This window comes from Vanessa tameamea, chromosome 20, assembly GCF_037043105.1.
Source record: "Vanessa tameamea isolate UH-Manoa-2023 chromosome 20, ilVanTame1 primary haplotype, whole genome shotgun sequence".
Classification (NCBI taxonomy): domain Eukaryota; kingdom Metazoa; phylum Arthropoda; class Insecta; order Lepidoptera; family Nymphalidae; genus Vanessa; species Vanessa tameamea.
The window spans coordinates 329,355-350,551 of NC_087328.1; the positions used below are offsets into that span (position 1 = coordinate 329,355).

A 21,197-nucleotide genomic window follows, 5' to 3' on the forward strand; every position below is an offset into this window, starting at 1 on the left:
AATTTCCAGATGGATGCCGAGTCGGCGCGCCGGAGCGTCGACATCTCGTTTACTAAATAATAATTAAAAATAAGAAACTCTCAAATACATGTATATTATACGTAAAGTTAAATAATTTCTAATGATAGATAATTTTCAAAGAACGAATAAACTAGTTAAATCGAGTGAGTGACGGGGCCGCCCCGCCCGCACGGGCCGTCCCGCTCTACGTCGCGGCCCCGCCCGACGTCTCGCTCTGTATCAACGTTCAAGTTGGACTGATCCGAAGTGAACGCTGGTCAAAGTCAAATTGACCGATTGAGATTAAAATAATTGGTAATTCAACGGTGGCAGCTGGTGACGTGACAATCCACCAACGAGCGCTCACTTGGCTCAACATTTCTGAAACTGGCAGGTATTTTATTGAATGCCTCCACACACGGGGGACGTGCTGTCCGTCGCCGACACCAATCACGATCAATATTTAATGAATCACTGTGCAGTACATTTACTAGTCGTGTTTAACTTGTGACCTCCTTCCGAAGTCATCGCAGGGCGGGCGGCGCGCGTGTTCCCCTTACCCGTATACGTATACACCTATACATATATGCGTGTCGTTATATCTCGTGCCGCGTCCGCGCGCCGGCTGTGGCGCCGCCTGCACCAGCTTACATGTATATTACTGACGCATTCAATTTGAGAATGATTATGTATTGTAAATTGTGATGTTTTTATTCGTAGCGCCATCTAGCGGCGGCTTGGAGGCTCAAACTATGTTGTATTCACTTCCCCTCGGCGCGAACGTACCGCCGAGGAAACGAAATGTTTTAAAATTATACGAAATCGTTATATAATGTTTACTTGTCATACGGACAGAGAAAAGACGATCTCAATGGTTCTCCTCGGTCTTTTGGCCACCTCGAGTGATTTGGGATTAACTATGTTCGGTATTGACCTGAATGTGATTATTAAAAAAGATGACGCTGTGAACAAGATGTATGGAATTCTCTGTAGCGGTTGTTTTTAAAATTTAGTCAAAGTATATGTTACGCGTTTCACGTACTCGTTGAGGTCAGTCCAATAAAATATATTGAGATTTTTTTTTCATAAAATTGTCATTAGCGAACTGGAGGTGGGAAGTCTTCCACGCCACTCTTCCGCACCCGAACCGTCCCCCCACACACACAACCGTGCACAGACTCGGTGCGAGTGATATCTTCGCCGAGAGGCGTAGTTCAATTTTCATCACTTTTAGTTTGTATCGTCTAAAAACAAGCTTGATCTCTAAAAAATATTATTTTATATATTGTGTTGTTTTAATTTACTTTATTATATATATAACTACCGATAAGCATATTTCGTACATAAGTTCTTCGCTGAGACAACGCAATTATATTTAAAACCTGTTTGTTGTCACTAATGCTAGAATAATTTTCACTCATCGAAGCTACGCTACGTGAGTGACTCCACTCGGGGCCGGACGGGGACGGAGCCGAGTGGAGTCAGAGTGAGAGGGAGCGGAATATAAACTGCTTCTGTGTGTTTCGTTGTCTGATCAAACGAGGAAATGTTTTAATAACAAACGTTTGTTAATTTTACAAAGAAGCGTTTGGTTAATAATAACTAAAAAATTATTTGTACGAAGTTTTCTTTTGCTTTGTTTTGTAATTGTTTTGTAATCGTTTTGTAATCGTTTCACTTGCACGTGAACGTTTAACTGGACGTCGCACTGGCATACTTCATCTTTAGGCTAGATTAAATATTAATCAGGAAACACTAAAACTGTAATGTCGTCCTAGCAAACTATCTCGCCGTAAGAAACTTTGTAATATGTTTTACTCGTAAAGTATATAAATAATATGTTATATTAGTATTTTAATACCAAATATTAGCGAATCATAATAATAGAGTGTTAGGGCGGCGCTCGTATTGAGATCGAATTCAAGTGGAATATCTTGTGTATATATAATTGACAGAATTAAAATCTTTCACAGCATCGTTTGAAACATCGGCGGCACCAGCGAGCGCGAGTCCCAAACGACAGTAGGTATCCGCTGCCGGTTCGAACGTGTATTTTTCATTGCAAACTTTTCCGTAAGCAGAAATATTCAATATAGGCGACGGTCTATTCCCTCCCGACGGCGCGCCCCAATAGATAAATAACAAATATGATTTAAGTAGAACTGTTTTGCTGTCTGGGGGGTCACGGGGGGGGGGGGGGGGGTCGTCGACAGCGTCTGTTTATCATAAACACGTTGGCCTATTCCGTGGGGGTTGTCTCGTATCATACAAATGTCACTCAGTCGTGAAATATCAAAACGTGATTTTGCCATCGAAAGTGACGTCGCGTGTAGTCGTTCGATTGCGTCTTTGTTTCATAACGTTATGAAAATCGATCATATATGCTGATGATATATGCTACATTGTTGAGTGTTTTTGAAAATTTTTGATGTTTGTTTTTCTCCGTGTGGCTCGCGTTTTTTGCGGTGGATTTAAACGGATACTCGAAGTATCACATTTAATAAAAAGTTTTTTACTCGTAGATTATTTTTCTTGACTAATGAACGTGAAGAAGATTCGAAAATTAAAACATATTTGTGATTTCTTTTCTGTCTTAATAATCGATAATATTCCATTGTTCCTTAATTGATATCGTGTTTTTATACATTGTTTTGGAATTCTCAAAGACGATCTTGTAACATTAAACTGTATTAATAATAATACGATAAATTTAATCAATAATTAAGCATTTATCGAATATCTCTATTAGTGTTTGTACGTGCTTAGTTTCTCCCTCCGACGTCGGTCAATTTGTTTCGATAAGATATTTTTTAAAACTTCGATTCAAATTTAATTCAAACAAGACGTAGTATTGAACTATCGATGGTCGTTGCAATTTTAAATAATAATAATATTCTTATCGTCTTTAGAAGTTAAGCTATAATAAAGAAAAAAAAATGTCTATGATATCTCATCTCGATCCGATACAGGAGTCGGTCTGTTTGTGACTGGTTCTCTGCCTTTAAAGTCGGGTTTTAATAATTTGTCGCGAAACAATCACGACATTGTGAAAACTTCTATAATTCAAGAGATCAATGATAAACGTTGTCTGACTAGCTGAAGTTATCGTTAAGCAAAAATAAAATTATACTTTTCTTTAAAAAAATTAGTCGATTTTGCTTTTAATGCACTAAATTCTTTTGGACCTCGAGTCGGCTCCGAGAAGCACCCGCAGCACCCGCAGCACCGGTGGGAGCTCTCGAATCGAGCGACGGGTCTGTTAGTGATGTAGCGATTCTATCGATATTTTACGAATACAATTATACACACATGTTGTAAGACTCGGTAAATATCACATCGAATCGATTTTAACACGTATTTGCAACTTATTAAAGCATTTACACCATCGTTTAATAGTGTATTAATGTTAAATTAATGTTAGTTTGACCGTCCATAATTATTTTGATTGCAAATGATTTATTTTTAAATTATAACGTATTTTTGATTTGTCAGTATATTATGCAATAGAAACGATATTTTTGCAGATAATTTAACAAGTGATGACGTCCGATTTGTATCCCCACTCCAATAAACAGATATTCGGTAGATAAATAAAACGATCACAAAAAAGTCATATTTTATAAGCTATGTAAAATCCAAAGTCATAGAATAGTCGAAAAAAAATCTATCACGTGAACGGGACCTTATTTGTAATTAAAGTTTTGACTTTTATATTAATGTGTACTTTGTTTTTTGAAACCAGCTTTTTAGATCTATCCGCGTCCATTAGTTTAGTTAAAAAAAAATGTTGTCAACGTGACACGTGAACTGTATACGGGCTGTATCTTAGCCTCTTTAATATCACCCGGAAAAAAAAAAACAAAAAATGCAATTTTATTTATTGACTTGCGCGGATAGGTCTTTAAAGTGTTGCCAATTTTGGTTCGATTTAATTTAACAAACGCTGGCAATATTGTTGTGAACTTGTGCGTCTGTGTCTGTAAGATTCTGTTGAGAACATTATATATTTATAAATATTTTTGTACTCATTGAATTTTTAATTATGAAATAAATAGTCAAATACATTGTTTGTTTTATTTATTCCTTTAAATATAAAGTCTTTATTTTAAAAAATCTACATTTACGAACATTTGTCATACATACAACGGTTTGTATGTAATTATCGGTCTGTGTTTACTAGACGCGCCTGTCAACCGGCCTTCTGAATGGCATTCGGCAATACATCCCACTGGTAATTGGCTCTAGACTTTGGCACCAAATAAAATCCTAGTAGGTTCAACGTTTATGCATGAAGCCTCAATAGACAGATTTTTTTATTTTTTTATTTCAACACCGATTATAAAGCTAAAGGCATATAAAGATCAATATCAAAGTACAATAATCATATATTAGTGACATATTAACAAAAAGACGCATTATTTCACATTACCCCGTGTACTCTATCTGGGTAATTATTATTACGAAAGAGCCGATGGCACAGTGGATAGGACACGTAGATCGTAAATAAGCAGCGCGGTTCAATCCGAACCTGCACTGAATTCTTATGTGATTAATTTCATAGGGTAAGGCGGTGCGATGCACCAGTGAGGTCCCTTTAAGAGAACAAATTTATAAAAATGAAATTACCAATTTCTATGAATAATGTACGTAATGTAATGAGTGTATTAAAATTACATTCATATATTGTTGTTTTCCAGTTTTAAGGATGAGTAAGCCAATATAACTACAGGCACAAGGGACATAACGTCTTAGCTCCCAAGGTTAGTGGCGCATTGGTGATGTAAGGTATGCTTAATATTTCTTATGGCACTAATGTCTATGGGAAGTGGTGACTGCTTACTATCAGGTGGCCCAATTGCAAGTCCGCCAACCTATGCTTAAAAAAAAAAACTACTTGTGTTGATACAATGTACATACTTAAGGTTATTAAAATAACACAATGATTATAATTGCGCTTTTCATTGCGATATTTAAATATTTAGAATTCCCCTGTTTCTAAATACATTCATTGTCCATTGATGTGGGCGACAGACAATAGAATCTCTTACGAAAATTGCTACATAGTAATCAATAATGCACCGGACCGAATCGAAGGTCTCCGGCGCGGCGGTAATTAATTGCCTATATCAGAATAACACGTAGAAATTGACGGCCTTATTACAGATCAAAAGAGAAACCTAGAAAAAATTGTTAAATAATTATTTAAAATAGCATTGAAAATTAATGACATGTTTGTTTAGGAATTATTTAATATTATAAATTATGTATTACAATTTATATCATTATTCTTGGGAGTCTATTAATTTTATTAATGTAAAATATATTAGATATATACAATTATATCAAATAAGCATATACTATAATAGTAATATATAATATAGAATATTTTGGTTTATATTCTATTCGTGTTATTGTTTTGCTCGAGTTGACAGATGCGTAGTCTTCTGAGACAGTTATTCTTGAATGGTAGATGTGACTAATTGGGTCATATTCAAACCAAAAAGACACTTAAGGACCGATTAGAAAACTATTTATTTTAACTTAAACATTTTTGAATTTATTTCTGTTGAAATGTAATCAATATGAAATTTATATAAAATACATAAGTTATGTCAGATAACTAGACACGTTACTTCTTCGAGTGATTTTTACGGAATTAATAAATATGACACGATTCAATCTGAACAAATACTAACATTCCAAATTTAAAGTAATTTAAACATAAAACATAAACCAAACAGATCAGAGTTGACATCCAAAGAGTATAATCTGACATTACTAATCAACAGTTTTAACTTGTTCCGAGATAATAACAAAATTAAAGCAACATTACTACGCCTGTCATTAGCTTTACACTAAATAAAGCTAACATTCAATACTATAATCATTTAATACGGAATCTTCGTAATAAAATATAATTTAAAAAACTGTAACTTACATATTGTACGTCTTGTAGAGGCAATTAGCATATAGATTTTATAGAAAATTTACATCATTTTAAAATAATATTTCTTATTGACTGTATATTTTAAAGTAGTTATATCTCACCCTTAAATTATAGAGTAGAAGATATAGAGAGCACTTGTTCATTGACCCGACACACAGGACATTTCTAATTTATGCGACCGCTCGTAAAGCTATTGTCTTAAAACAATGACCGCTGCAGTGGGGTGTTATAAACAGTTGAAATAAACATCAATAGAGGAACAATTTCCAGTACAAACAAAACTGCGTGAGAGTGGGTTATGAAGTCGCGATGAAACGTATATTCGTCTTACTGTGTTTGATAACGCGCGCGTGCTTCGAGATGCAAACAGTTCAACATTTTTACATTTCACGTAAAGCAAGATCAAATTCACAACCGATTAATTCTGGTTACGTTTATACTCAAGTTAATGACGAACCGGTTAAGTTTTCTACATTCTACAATAAAATAAGAGATCGATCGAGCTCGGAGTCAGGGGATCAAAAAGACAGTTCAATGAAATTAGACGAGAAAAAACGTAAAGAAAAAGGTACTCAACTATTCGATAGCTCATATAACAACAGAACTAAAGGACCTCCTTCGTCAAGAAAATATCTATACGATTCCATGTCTGACACAGGTGAATATCAGAATGTAGCTGCGAGTAATATCGAATCGACCTACGACACGAACCACGATTTTCACAATGACGATGAAGATATTAGAACGGATTCCAGAAATTATTACGGTTGGCCTTACTTTTATCACAGTCTCTACGAATATGAGCCGATGAATTTTAACATTGAATACGAGAAGGCAAAAGACAAACGTTTCATTTCTCTTGAGGTTGACAAAGTTATTCCCGTGCATGAGAATTCAGATGAGGACATTCCTGATCCTCAAATATATTCTAGTTATAAAGATATGAACGTCTTGACGACTGATAATCCTAATTACGGGAACCAACCTTTTTTCTCATACGTTCTTAATGATTACTTCGATAAAACGTATGATGATGATCCATTGAATTTCAAAGGCATTCCATGGGCAAAAGAAGTCGATCATAAGATACCATTCAAAGATATTTATGATTCTTCTAAGCGTGTAAGACGTCTTAACGACAATAATCCAGAAGATCGTTCAGATTATTCACTTGGTCGCGACACAATACAGGAATCTTTAAACGGAAAAAGTTACGCTAGCGATCACGATTCAGAATTTAATAAAAATGGCAAAGAAAACAAACATAGTTATACAGGAGACTACAAGAAAAATGATCAAAACTATGGAGCGTTTAAAGATTTCGCTGATGCTTTTACAAACAGATTTGGATCAGAAGATCACAACAAAGTTGCCAAGTACTCCATCAAAAATAACACTGATAAAGGTGGAAAAAAGAAAGGATTCCGAAAAGTTTACCATAAAGATGAATACCAAGAACACAATGAATTCTTTGACGATAACAATAGCAGTGTTAACAAAGAAGAAAATGGCGAATCTAAAGTACGTGTTGGTGGATCGGAAGCGCTTTTACGCTCACAGGCGGCAGCGGCGTTAGGAAATACTCAAAATAAACTGAACAAAGCAGAAGATGTTTCAAGCCACATTTATGACCAGACACATGCTGGGAAACAGCGGCATGGAGGGATTGAAAATAAATATAATCAGTTTAGAGACTTAGTCAAAAATGCAGCCTTCAGTAACAATGCCGACTATTTTAATATTTAGCTGATTTAAATGATAGGAATAATGAACATCGTATTGATTTCTCTAGTTTTTATTTCATAATACATTAAATTAAGAATTTACGAAGCAAATAAACTGAATTCTGATATGATGTGATAGGAAAAATGATTGTTTGGTATTTGTATATTTTAAATGCATTTATCAAACCAATAATTCCCGTATTTAATAAATATTTTGTTGTATTTAATTTTATATGTTTTTTAAAATAAATATAAATAAAACAAAAAAGCGTTTATTTTACAGTGTACTCAAAATTAACACGTGATTCATAAAATGGGCAAAAAAACTTCACTTCGACTTTGTTTTGGACAAAAGACATAATCTTATAACATATAATATAGCTATTTCTAGCAAATAATCAAGCGTTGATTTGTTCAGTATAACTGGCACCTTGTCTAGTTTTTTGGAGGAGGTACTTGAGGAAATATCGGAAGGTAGCTTAAAATTTTTGACATAAATGCGGTTGATCTTTCATTAAACTTTTCAAAATAGTTACTGAAGATCGCAGGTGATCTCACTGTTCTCACCGAGCCCTGACTCTCATATTCCTTACTGTCTTCATTCTCGTTACTCATATCATCATTACTGGGTTTGGTTTCCTTTCGTGGGGCTCCAGTGCTGGTCGAAAAATCATCATCATAGTCATCGATTTTTATCACTTGAACAGCTTTTCTTACAACTTTATTAGACGCGTGGTTAATTTTCCGTGGCATAACTACTTTATTCTGACTTAATGGGGACTTAGGTCTTTCCACACCTTCTTTAATAGATTCGAGTCCTGTACGTCTCTCAGTTAACTTTATTTTCGTTCTAGGTTCTAAAGGCTTGCCTCTTCCAGCAAACTCATCGTGATGAATATCAAAGTCGTAATCGTCAAGATTGAAGTCCTCGTCTTCGTGCTCCATGGAATCTAAATATTTAACGGGATATTTCATTTTCAACTGATAATCCTCTTCATTAGTGTCAGTATCAGTAAACTTAGGTATGGGCTTCTTTACGAGAGCTACTTTTGGATTAATTGTTGATTTAATTTCGGTAATATTATCAGGCTCTTTCGATTTCTTGGTGAATTCTCTCGGCCTCCGAATTTTACTATTGTAAGAATTAAAAAAATCACGAAGAATTCTTTCTTGCCTTGATAATTTTTCTCTCTTCAGTTCGTACGATTCATTCATATTTTGTTTGCCTTTTTCTTCTGCAATTACCTTGGCTCGAGATGCAATAATTATCAAAGTACTAAATAAAGTTATTGCTAAAACTTTCATTGTTAATAGTAGCTCTGTTAATCCTCGACTAGCGCTGTCGCATTGTTTCAGACTGAATGTAAGCAGTGAGATGTTTTAATTATTGTCTATATAGCTATTATAAATTATGTTAAACATATTTGTCATGAGAATTTGGTTTGACTAACACTCCCGATTGTTTTGATAACAATGTCTCATGTTATTATTAACAACATTATTGCATCAAAAGAAATTTACTTTTTAGAAACATTTATAGATTTTTTTACGACCTTTGCGTGCAAGGGTCTCTAAACTAAAACTTAAAGTAAAATTTAAAGTTTTGCTATTCGTTTTTATATTGCTAAGGGCATTAGGACACTCAGCCCCAACTGATATTTATAACAACAGAATGTTGCTGCAGTCTATTCACAGCAACAAAATGTGTCAGTAAAACTTTTTCATGTTTATCGTACTGTTGTAGTTGAAATCCTCACTAATTGCGTGTTTGGTTTTTTTTTTTAAATTATTTATAATACATTGTCATTTTCTGTCTTGAGTTGTGTTGTTATAGTGATACACATTGTTTAATGTAATTGTTTATTTACAAATCGTCGCCGCCTCAGTAAACAAATCTGAAAGTAAGCATATAAAAACGACGTGAGAACTACACATCGTCAAACCGACATCATGGACAACATGGTCAAGTTGATTGGTTCCGTCGTGTGCTTCTGCTTGGTGTCTCCAGTGTTAACGCATTATATTTTTGACGATATTCCAACTGGCTACCTATCTGCTGCTAACGATGGTGAAAATATCAGAAAAAATCAAATACCACATAAAAAATTCTACATAGGAAACAATAATCAAAATTTTAAATTATTGAATGAGCGCGCATTGGACTCACATTTTAAAATGCATAAACCCACGCCGAGTATATATGCTGGTGTTTCAATGAAATCTTTAATTCCAATTATATTAAGCGACGTCTCTTCCAACAATAATCGCCAGCTGAATGGACCAGATAACAGTGATATAAATAATCCAAGGAACATGGAAATTAAATCGGATGATGTCGATGACAACTTTAAGACGACTACATATAGAAATGAAATGCTAATGCGTAATAATGATATTTACTTCGTTACGAGCAAAAATCTCGACACAAGTAAAGGAACGTATCACGAAAATCAACGAAATCTCAAATTGAACCACTACAGGTTTCAAATATATTCCGATAATAATAAAATAGACAATATGAATAATCCTAAGTCTAATTTACCTAAGCACAAAAAAACACAAATTTCAGAGAACAAAGAAAGGACACCTCCCAAAAATAATATCAAAAAAGATCGCAATGCGATAGGAATGACTCGGCTAAGCGAGAATCAACAACATTCCAATATGAAGTCTCTTAAACAGGATGAAAACAAAAAAAGAGACATCACTAGCATAGATAATAATCATTCAGAAAACTCAATTACTAAGGAGAACGAAAAATTCGAGACACATAATGGTGGCGTAAGACAATTCCAACGAGGCTTGAATGTAGCACAACACACGGAAGGAAAGCGCGATAGAAGCTATTCACCGACAAGGATCGGAAGGTACAATATAAAAACGAGCGCTAAGAATAAGCCTTACGCCCTTTTTTATGTTATGAATCATGAAAACTTCGATCAACCTGATACAATATTATCAGAAGGTACAAACTACAATCAGGAACCAATAAATAATTTTTATAATAGTGTTACCAACTACAAGACCATTCATAGGAAAAATCAAAGCATTAAAAATTACGCTGTTTTTAGAGACCGATAATTATTTAAAAAAAAATGTTTTATTGAAAATAAACAGTCTTAATATTTAAAATTTTAAATTTACTTTTACTTGAACTGGTCGTTAGATAAAGGCTAAGATGTTGTTGTCGTTCCTATCTTTAACTTGAGCTGATAGGCCACAAATGAGTCACCCAATGGAAATTGGTAACACTTCACCTAATCATATTATATATATTTATTATTTTAAATCATTTAAAAAAGGGAATTTCTAATAAAGATATCTGACGCCAATGCGTTGCTAAGCGTGCTTGGATTAGGCACTTCTAGACAACAGCCAAAGTACTTTAAATTATCGTTTATTCATTTTATTTGAAAGGGTAAGGTTTTATTATAAAATACACACATGTTATCTATTGTTATTGTTATGTTATCAGAAGTAAATTAAGGAAATCCTCCCTCTCACCCTCTCTGAATTTTTTGACAACAGTCGAAGGAAACTTTTACATAAAAAAACAACTCTTCATCATATGTGGATCTCGTTTTATTTATTTAAATATTCCATTATTTTATATATTCATCAAGCAACTAGGTAGGGCAAGAAGATTCTTTTTTTACTTTTAGTATTGTAAAGTATTATAAAATCCTATTTTTTTTTTTTATTTAAGAAAATAATTCATATTTAATTCTAGCTACCGATCCCACATATAGTAAAATGTGGGTCTACATAGCACTATTATTTTAAAGAAATATTTGTAACTCAATTTGTTTACGCGGCGCACGCCATTAAAACACAGTCGGCATGATTTTAGTCATCTTGAAAAAAAGTCGTCATATTTCACTCAATTTATATCACACTAAATACTTTCAAAATATATGAATAATAATATCTATAAATATTTTATAAATACAGCGAACAAAGCTACAAGGACATAGCATCGTAGACATCTTAGCATGGTTCGGCTCCGAATGAACATAGGAACATATAAACAAAGCTTTATTTAACATCGAGACTTCAGTGCGGTCGGGTAAAAGGTCTAGTTACTAATACTTACAATATTAATCACATCGCCCGTCATCAAAATGCCTGCATAGTTTTTATTTTTTGTTACGCTCGCCTAATAAACGCGCGAGCGCGCCGCACAAATTACACAGGGTTTTTCATTATCATTGACACAGAACTGTATTACTCAATCTCGAGAGCGCGTTCATGAATGTCAACGTTCGATTCGAACTCTATTATATTAGCTATATAAGGGTTTCTCTTGTATTTCGCTGTCATTGCTACGAGAGAGGCTCGGGGAATATGCTGAGTCGTCTAGCTCTTATACTAGTTCTCGCCGCCGGCGGCTCCTGCATGGAAATGCGGGAGACCGTTGAACGTATGGTGATGGTCCGCACTACCGGATCTGACCTTCAACCTGCCGCCTCAGGCTACATATACAAAAAGAAAAACGATGGAAAGGAAAGTGTTATCGAAATGGGCGAAAGTGAAATCATGGAACAATTAGCTAAGCTTTACGAACAGCCGAAAGCTTTTGGCGCGCCAATTCCAATCTCAAAAGGACTTAAGACAGAGGAAGAAGATGAAAAGAATTCGGAATCTCAGAGTGCAGAACGTGTCATACCTGTAAAAGAGAAACAAGAAGATCACATTGATGGCATAGCTGATGATGATTATAAGAAGATCTTTGATGAGTATACATCGCTTTACGGTGATAATAAAGCCTATGACGATTACATTCGTAGTTTGAGTCATTTCGGTGATGGACTTTATAACGGGTATGCAGGAGATAATAAACACGATGACAAAGGATATAAAGGATTTAACAAAAAGCAGCGCTATGGGGACGGTAAAGCTGGTGACTATCACAATGAAAAATACGAAAGTTATGCCTATTCAGACAGCGATCGTAAGGGAGATGAAAGCAAAGATCATGAAAAACACAACGAACATAATGAAAACGAAGATAATGGAAAGAAATCTGCTCCCGGCAAGGCAGACGCCCATGGATTCTATAAAGTCTTCGATAAACATGACGACCAACGCCAAAAAAACCATAAAATTTATGACAATGAAGACAAAATCGGTTTCCATAAATTCGCAGGCGGACATAAATATCACGGAGCAGAAGACAGAGGATACGATAAAGATGGATCTCACGAGTCAAGGCATCAACTCCACTATGGAACGAGCGGGCACCATGATGAAGGATCAGGAACAGAAGCAGATCATTCCTCCGAAGAAGGAGAATCTTCCAGTGAAAAACACGGAGACTATGGATCAAAGGTGGGACAGACTGCAGGCCACGGCTACGGCTTCAAGATTAAGCATTGATGTTGACGTGTTAAAGATATTTGTTATAGTTTTGTTAACTTTTGTAAATATTTAATTTATTATTAGATAAAGATAAACTGAAACCTATTTACGAATTTACTTTTTTCTCAATCGTTATCAAAACTAAACCTTATACAATTTATATCAATAAAATCTTTTACCAGCTCACATTTTATTACATTAAGTTTCTACTACAACAATTTAAACAACAGCTTTGCAGGGAATAGTATTATTTGACTTCCTGTTACACAGCCTGTTCATTAATAATGATGGCATACTCACCCATTTTAGCCATGGTAGCTATGGTAGCCTACATAGGTAGGGATACATTACACAAATATATACTGAAAACCAGATTCGCCTTATTACCTTTCCTGTAATTATCCGATGCAACGGCAGATCCGACACAACCGAAAATAATTCAGACGCAGGTCTTCAGCTGTTTTCTGAAGCACGACACCCTAAACACCAGGCTGTTGACAGAAAAACCCAACAATCTGCCTTTTGGGAGCAAGGGCGTATCGATAAAGACACAATTTTTAAACGTAGCAAGAACGTACCCATCTTCTATATAAATTAATTATGTTTATACTTCGAATGGCTTTAAATTTCTTAAAAATTAGTATTTGTCTAATCAGCTTCGAAATTATTTATAAAAATATATATTTTGTTTACTATTATTTTTTCTATAAGTAATTACATATAAGATCATTTCAAATTAAATTACATGATACAATATGTGAAGTGGGTGTAATTGTTATTGTTATAGGTACATATGTACATATTAATCATTTTTAGTTTCTTAATAGTAAACATATTGATGTTATAGATATACCGATATAAATAAATAAATATTTATAATTCTAGCAATGTAAATAGTCGCAAGTTCGATCCTGACCCTTAGGCTATTGTCGTCCCGACTCATAGCACAAACTTAATTTAAAATTATTTGACCTAAATAAACATAACTTATTATTAAAAACTAAAATTGCTGAATCTTGCGTAGGAATTAATTACGTGGACATTTATAAAAATGTATTTATTGATCGTAAACTATATCTAATGAATTTCTTGCTTATTGCTCGGTAGAATATATAATATATACGTATTATGAAGAGGTTACGCTTGAACGGACGTGTAATATATTTATTTGTGTTTTACCAATGCCTACAAAACATAAGCACTTTTACAACAATTAGAAGAACAATGAAAATAGTGAAACTGATTTTTCACGCCTAATTCTCTTTCATTAATTGATAACACTAATTAAGCAAAGTTTATTGTGAAATTGAAAAACACTATTGTAAGATTACCTTCGATTTCTTTGCCTATTTATTGTACAACTTCAGATGAAATAAAAAACCAGAATAAAGTTTAAAATAATCGAAATAAGTAATAATTACACAATTGTCGCCTGTAATGCCACGGCTTCTGTTGGATTGTCGTCCCATCGGACGAATCAACATTTAGAACTCAAACTCAAACTCAAATTCCTTTATTCAAGAAGCATTACACTGACATATTGTCAAATTAAACAATACTACCGGTTCGGAAAAGAAAACACCCTGACCTGAGAAGAACCGGCGAAAGAAACTCAGCGCGTCTTTTTTTTGTCAATCAGTGTTTATTGTCTTGACAGACATAAATAAGTTACTACCTTTTAAATAGTAAACATTACCTATGTGTCATATGACAAGGGGCAGTAGCACGAAATGGACACAAATTATAACAGAGCGGCAACCATGGGATGGGAAAACCAATTAGGTAGACAGACAAAAACTGACAGACGGTATTAAGAAGATTGGAAGAAAGATTGTTCTTGTAGAGGCTTGTGTTATGACACGCTGATCCCGCGACCCGGAAATCTATTGTATTAAGATTTAATTAAAAAATAATGACAATTATTATTATCTGTATTAACAAATGAGAGCTTTTTTGTAACAGCAATAACAAACAGCCTGTAAATTCCCAACTGCTGGGCTAAGGCCTACTCTCTCTTTGAGAAGAAGTTTTGGAACATATTCCACCATGCTGCTCCAATGCGGGTTGGTGGATACTCATGTGGCAGGATTTCGTTGAAATTATACACATGCAGGTTTCATCACGATGTCTTCTTTCACCGTCAACAACGAGATAATTAATTTCGTTTATACACACAAATTAAGCACATGAAAATTCATGGTTTGAATCTGCAATCATCAATTAAGATGCACGCGTTCTGACCACTGAACTATCTCGATCTTCTTTTTTTCTAAAGCCTAACCGAAAATACTACTGTATACATAAATCTTCACATCAAAAGATGCAGCGCGCCTCGGAGGTTTTAACATATAATAATATTATTTGATACGTGGATACGCTTTACAATTCACTATTGACGTGCCACGCATGACTTTTTGTTCTTGTTTTAACATTAAATGTCATTATAAAATGATTGAATATCAGCAGTTGTCCGAGGTGTCTGTTTATCGAAGCGTGGCCTGACCTTGACCTGCCTTGCCATCGTTTTTAACTTAGATATTATAGACGTCTCATTTTATAGATGGATTAATATATAAGTTTATTAGACAATGGCATTAAAACACTAAATATTTTTTTATACCAACGCATATATATATAATTTTACATGCGTTTTTTTTATATTGCTTCTGCTTTTATGTTGAACAAACCATAACATGCATGATGCATCAATATTCCCCTGGCAGATCGAGGCAAAGAAAAATGAAATATGCTAGTCGCCGAATTATTGTTAAAATAAATTTAAGCTAATGCTTAACAAAATTAATGATGAAATGTCATCATTCTTTATTTTTATATTGAAATAATTTAATCGTCGTCTATTTTTCGAGAGTGGTTCAATCTCGCAAAGACTTATTCTTCTTAGAAATATTCTTGAATAAGATCTCGTTGAACTTTCAGTTTCGCCAATGAATACACCCAAAGCATGAAATAATAAATGTTAAAAGCTTAGAACTTAATCTATTTAATTATAACACCTAAATTATATTAATAAGAAGCAACAATAAAATTAGAACGCATACGCATATAAAGTCGTCCGTTATGGCTCAGTGGACCAGAAGATCGGATTGCAGGAGTTCAAGTACGGACAAGCACCATCGAGTTTTTATGTACATCGTTTTGAGGTTTACCCTATTTAAAACCCACTTTACTTTTTAATAGGAGCTTTAACGCTTTTAGCTAGCATTATAGAGACAATCACTACTTAGAATCTTAAGGCTGTGTATATAGTTGGTGAATGGTTATTTGAATAATTAATTAAATAAGTAAATAGAACCATAGCAATGATGGTGATGGCCTTGCCAGTTCATCTTCATAGAACTTTCGACTTGATATTTGCGAACCGTTTGTAGTTCACCATTTACAAGTGCCCAAAAATGTTATTCAATAAAATAAGTAAAGGGATATTACAAACAATTTTATTTAATCATTTACCAATCATATAGGTTTTCTTTAGTGAAACTATAATAACGACTGTGTTTTTCTCAATTTGGCTTATTCAATTTGATATATTTTCTACTCGTCGGTGTAGCTAACATGCAAACATAATATAATATAACGAATACCTAATGAAGGTTAACTTATTATTTTATTCAATTCAAAGAAATTATTAAGCACGTCGTTATGGGTCCGTTTGTATATACTTTGGTAATTATTTAAAATACACAAATAACAGGGGACGTGAAGCCTAAATACTGTTCTGTGTGCTCATGTATTCGTAAGCAAAAAGAAGTACGTATATACTCGTAGATCATCTTATAAATATATCACAGTAAAAATAAAGCGCACGCAACAAAAAAATATAAAACAAAATAGGTACTTGTATGCTTATCGTAACTTTGTACTATATCGTAAAACAAACCGGTGAATCCGATGGAAAGTCTGATAATTTCAAAATTTCTTGCAAACTTAATAATATTTTCGCTCACAACTGTCGGAACCTTTTGAAGTGCATCTAAATTCAATGTCAACGCACAATAAACTAGTTCTTGCGGAAAAAATGATAGAATCTTCAATTAATAATTTGTATTCGGAAGATATTGGACTCTTCTTTTCTAAAAGCTTTAATGGTGTGCAGGAACTTACGCTATTTTCATAATATTCTGATCTTTCCCTAGTTATATCTTTAATCGTTAAATCTTTAACCGCCGATGACATGGAGTTTAAACATACGTGTAAACATGACAAATGTTTTTTCATACGTCTTTAAAGAAGCATCAGAATTTACAACATATCCAAGCGTAATATTAAACAATCGATAACATTTTAAAAAATATTTCAACACGCTATCGGTAATTCAGATTTATCGTGTTATATCATCGTAGGCTCACGAACAAAAAACTTTTCACGCTCGTCGTCTGCGGTCGGCGCCCGCATTACGTTACTCAATAAGCAAATTTTTCATTAACAAAGTCTTTGTCACCTATAACCTCGTGAGAAATAAACTGTTACATGGCTACGAGAAAGGTATCAGGCGAACACTCACGGACCTTCTTTTGTCTCTAACCCAGATATAAATATTGGGCAACGGGGTTAGCAAATTATTACAGCACAGTTAGCTGAACAGGAAACATCTCAACATGAAGACAGCAATCAGCCTGTTATGTGTGGCAGCCTGTGTGGCGGCCGTCCAGGTCGGGTACGTAGCTCCAGCCACGAGTTACGTTTACCGAAGCGATAATGGTGGACCAGCCAGCCTCATCCAGGTTGGAGCGCACGGCTACCAGCAGCCACAAGCATTTGCGCCTCCTTTACCTATCGGTCAACCATTAAAAGCGGTTGAGGCTTACGATTTGGCACCGATCCCGTTGCCTTATGTAGCCGCTAAACCCATCATAATTGAAGATGCAGAGGAAGATGATGAGAGTTCTGATGAAGGTTCTGAGGAAAGCAGCGAGGAGGAACTGGCTGGGGAAGACGTCGGACACGAAGTCGGTGGTGGCAGTGCTTACGGTGAGGAACATCATGCTGCCAAGGGCGAAAAAGGCGCCAAGGGCTACCACAGCCAAGATCATCATGCTAAAGGAATCGCTGGCAAGTATGGCAAGGAGCATAAGGAAGGTTACTTCCATGAAGCTAAAGGAGAAAAGGGTGAGCACCATGACGAAGCAGACGCTCACGGAAAACATCACGAAGCCGGAAACAGTTACAAAGGAGGAGATCATGGCCACAAGAAACATTTCAGCAAGGGCGAAGAAGTAACCGGCTACCACAAGGTCTTCCACAAGGACGAGTTCAAGAAAGATCACGACTTCTACGATGTGGCCGACAACAGTGGAAACTTCAAAAAGCACGGATCCCAAGATGCTCATCACGGTTCTGAAGCTGGCGGTCACAAGAAGGGAGGACACAGCGACTCAGGCTTTAACAAGGGCGGATTCGGTAAATCTGGATTCCATGCTAAGGGTGTAGTGGATGAAGCTGATCAAGGTCATTCCTCTGAGGAAGGTGCTGACAGCCATTACAAGCACCACGAGGACTACGGGAAAAAGGCAGGCGGGGGTCAGGAGAAGGAGTATGCCTTTGGTGGAGCCGATGGTGATTACGAAGTAAACGACAAGCACGACGACGAAGAATGAAATTTTAACATAATTTAGATAAATGTTGATTAATTTATTGCTTGAATATTTTGTTATGTTTGATACTCGATAAAGCTGTAAATATTTTTGTATTGCACAAATGTAAATAAAAAAATAATGAAATGAAGCAGAAACACTTTTTATTTTAAATAAGCATAATGCTTTAAACTATATAACTATCTAATATACAAGAAAAATTAAAAAATATATATTTAGTCAAATATCTGGCATGAAATTTTTCCCATATATTTTTTAAAATAATATATTTATACGAAATCAAAAGGTAAATATTTTTTTATAGGAAATACAATTATTACATTTTTTTTCTCATTTTAAAAAAGAAAAGATAAACACACGTCAGTCACATAATCTAAGCTTTTTGTCAAACTATTTTTTTTAAACAGAATAATGAGCCTCGTCACGGTATTATTAATATTGCATTTCCTGTTTTTTATAAATAGTAATACATACCATATAAATAAAATAAATTAAATCAAATTTTGAGCTTTTTAAATAAACATGATATCATTAATCAAAATAAAAAATATTAATGAAGGGAATATTTTTATAAGAACTCTGACCTGCTTGTCTGGTATCCGAAATGACCAGAATACTGTGCAAACTAGTAATAATAGTACCTATTAAACCAAGGAAATGCCAATGGATGAATGGATTGCTTATACTTTGTATGGTGACGTGAATACTTGGTGACCGAATCCCTAAAAATAATAAATGAGATTAAGAAGAAAAATATGCCCTGTGACACCCTAACAGATGGATCTTTGCCTAGTACCCTAGCAAAGAAATATATATTAATCTGTAAACTAAACGATTCTGCATAATAAATAATTTCTAAATTTAAAACCATCAGCTTATATATCATTACTATTTACAGTTCAAAGCCATACACCATAATTAATTTTACAGTTCAAGCTTCAAAGAAGACATTTAATGATGGCCTTCAATATTTTGGAAATCGATTAGTAAATCAGGATTCGCCTTATTGTAGATCTAAACTTCATTAATTTACATTAATTAAAATAAAAATGACACATTTTTGTCATTGTAAAGTTTAAAAATAAAATTATCATTCATACTTATATTATAAGGTAGGTATATATAAAAAGATAAAATGCAAATATATTTTAATAAGACCGTGCAAAATACTTATGTATTAGGTTTAGTTTTGTTTATTCTATTTTTTATATTCGACTGTGTAAAGCTTAGAAGCAAAATATAACAACTCTAGATGAATACTTACATTGTACAAATGATAATAATTCCTCGTAAAGTGACAGTCTGTAAATTTGCCACTGCTGAGCTAAGGCCTCCACGCTGCTCCAATGCGGTTTGGTGGGTTCACATGTGGCAGTATTTTGATGAAATTAGACACATGCAGGTTTGCATACGATGTTTTTTTTCACTGCCGAGCACGGCTGAATTATAAACACAAATTGAGAACATTGAATGAATAATTGTTTGTAGTTACTAGTATTCATTACCAATTTGTAATAATATAAAATATTATCATTACATTTAAAAAAAAATTTTTTTTTAAAGATTTTAAAGTTTTCTTATATTTAATACGTTTAGTAATAAAAACAATATGCGTAATATTTTTTGTTATTTAAGTATTGAGAAGCCTTGACAGATCCATGTCAGCGAACCGACAAGCTATATCAATTAAGATGCAACCGCGTGGAACCAGATATAAGGATTTTTGAGGAAAAAACTTACCCTTGTACACGAATTAGGAACAAAGGCTATATAAACTAAACAGATCGCATGTATGTCAGTGTCGTAACCTACTTCAATTGCGTCTGATCGTGCAAAAAAATAAGAAAATGACACAAAACAAAGTATCATTATTATTACTGTCGCTGGCATCAATTCTGTGCTGGACTGATTCATCGCCAGTTGATTTGGGTTCATTGGAATTTGATAATCTTGACACTGATATATCGGATTTGAAGTATGAATCCCAAGATGGTACCTTGGACGATTTTTTCAAACCTACCGATAAGAAAGTAGATACTACCAAGCAGAGTGAAGGACCAAAGACTAAAGTTAGTGCGTCCGGAAGTGAGAAGAAAACTTCAGATAACAAAGGATTGAATACAAAATATGACCTCGAAGACATAAAAAAGTTTTTTAAACTAGCCGGTATTCATAATGCAGGGGCTTACGACGATGGTGGTGTTTACGCTGTCGCAAAAGGCGTAGCGGCAACAGGTGTTGGAGTCGCTGGTAATGAAGAAAGAAAGTACAAAAAGGGTTCAAAGTTAAAAGGATTTCATAGGGTTTCACATAAGGATGAATACAATAAAGACAAAGAATTTTATGCAGAAGACGAAACCAGTGGTGTGATTAAGAAAATTGGTGCGAAAGGTCTAGGATTTGAAGCAGGTGCTGGTGCGGGTGTTAAAAACGGTTATTATCATCACGATCATGATAAAGGATTGTTTGGAAAGCAAGGCATTTCAGATAAAGCTACTCTTAACAAGGAATATAAAGGATATACTGATGCTCAGGAATTTGATTCTTATTTCAAAT

The 21,197-nt window shown here is 34.4% G+C and overlaps 5 protein-coding genes across 6 annotated transcripts in view; 4 read left to right on the forward strand and 1 right to left on the reverse strand.

Annotated features, from left to right (window-relative positions):
- Positions 1-4,064, forward strand: part of LOC113403772 (R3H and coiled-coil domain-containing protein 1) — a 43,154-nt gene extending 39,090 nt beyond the window's left edge. For both annotated transcript variants that reach the window (XM_064217985.1, XM_026644360.2), the window contains one exon: positions 10-4,064. The gene's annotated coding sequence lies outside the window, so the exon portion shown is untranslated. The remainder of the gene's footprint in view (positions 1-9) is intronic.
- Positions 4,065-6,105: 2,041 nt separating this feature from the next.
- On the forward strand, positions 6,106-7,700 carry LOC113403770 (uncharacterized). The gene has a single exon (XM_026644357.2). The coding sequence runs from the start codon at positions 6,257-6,259 to the stop codon at positions 7,691-7,693; it is 1,437 nt and encodes a 478-aa protein (XP_026500142.2). The 5' UTR covers positions 6,106-6,256; the 3' UTR covers positions 7,694-7,700.
- Positions 7,701-7,878: 178 nt separating this feature from the next.
- LOC113403769 (uncharacterized) lies at positions 7,879-8,998 on the reverse strand. The gene has a single exon (XM_026644356.2). It carries the CDS (start codon positions 8,974-8,976, stop codon positions 8,107-8,109), a length of 870 nt encoding a protein of 289 aa, XP_026500141.2. The 5' UTR covers positions 8,977-8,998; the 3' UTR covers positions 7,879-8,106.
- Positions 8,999-11,949: 2,951 nt separating this feature from the next.
- LOC113403802 (uncharacterized) lies at positions 11,950-13,119 on the forward strand. Its single transcript, XM_026644399.2, has one exon. It carries the CDS (start codon positions 12,016-12,018, stop codon positions 13,045-13,047), a length of 1,032 nt encoding a protein of 343 aa, XP_026500184.2. The 5' UTR covers positions 11,950-12,015; the 3' UTR covers positions 13,048-13,119.
- A 4,307-nt stretch (positions 13,120-17,426) lies between these two features.
- LOC113403806 (histidine-rich protein PFHRP-II-like) lies at positions 17,427-18,724 on the forward strand. Its single transcript, XM_026644406.2, has one exon. The coding sequence runs from the start codon at positions 17,646-17,648 to the stop codon at positions 18,642-18,644; it is 999 nt and encodes a 332-aa protein (XP_026500191.1). The 5' UTR covers positions 17,427-17,645; the 3' UTR covers positions 18,645-18,724.
- The last annotated feature ends 2,473 nt before the right edge of the window (positions 18,725-21,197 follow it).

Bases quoted from the DNA above. Each gene is read 5' to 3' on its own strand.
- LOC113403770 (XM_026644357.2), top strand. From the start codon at position 6,257: ATGAAACGTATATTCGTCTTACTGTGTTTGATAACGCGCGCGTGCTTC.
- LOC113403769 (XM_026644356.2), bottom strand. From the start codon at position 8,976: ATGAAAGTTTTAGCAATAACTTTATTTAGTACTTTGATAATTATTGCA.
- LOC113403802 (XM_026644399.2), top strand. From the start codon at position 12,016: ATGCTGAGTCGTCTAGCTCTTATACTAGTTCTCGCCGCCGGCGGCTCC.
- LOC113403806 (XM_026644406.2), top strand. From the start codon at position 17,646: ATGAAGACAGCAATCAGCCTGTTATGTGTGGCAGCCTGTGTGGCGGCC.